The 302-nt window shown below is 63.9% G+C and overlaps 1 protein-coding gene across 1 annotated transcript in view; it reads right to left on the bottom strand.

The window, feature by feature from the left end:
• Nucleotides 1–268: 268 nt before the first annotated feature.
• The window catches only part of cpne4a (copine IVa), a gene marked incomplete at both ends in the record, with an annotated part of 104,082 nt that continues 104,048 nt past the window's right edge, over nt 269–302 (bottom strand). The window contains one exon of the mRNA XM_084441972.1: nt 269–302. This exon is cut by the window's right edge and continues 161 nt beyond it. Within this exon, the coding sequence (XP_084298098.1) occupies nt 269–302 (34 nt within the window).

Raw genomic sequence — 302 nt, 5'->3', positions numbered from 1 at the left:
AGCGTGGGATGACAGGCCTGCAGCAGTAGCGTGGGATGACAGGCCTACAGCAGTAGCGTGGGATGACAGGCCTGCAGCAGTAGCGTGGGATGACAGGCCTACAGCAGTAGCGTGGGATGACAGGCCTACAGCGCTAGCGTGGGATGACAGGCCTGCAGCGCTAGCGTGGGATGACAGGCCTGCAGCGCTAGCGTGGGATGACAGGCCTGCAGCGCTAGCGTGGGATGACAGGCCTGCAGCGCTAGCGTGGGATGACAGGCCTGCAGCGCTAGCGTGGGATGACTGAGGCCTCCAGCAGTAGC

Source organism: Borostomias antarcticus (assembly GCF_949987555.1).
Source record: "Borostomias antarcticus genome assembly, chromosome: 8".
In the NCBI taxonomy this organism is placed as follows: Eukaryota; Metazoa; Chordata; class Actinopteri; order Stomiiformes; family Stomiidae; genus Borostomias; species Borostomias antarcticus.
This window is presented reverse-complemented; position numbering and strand designations above follow the sequence as displayed.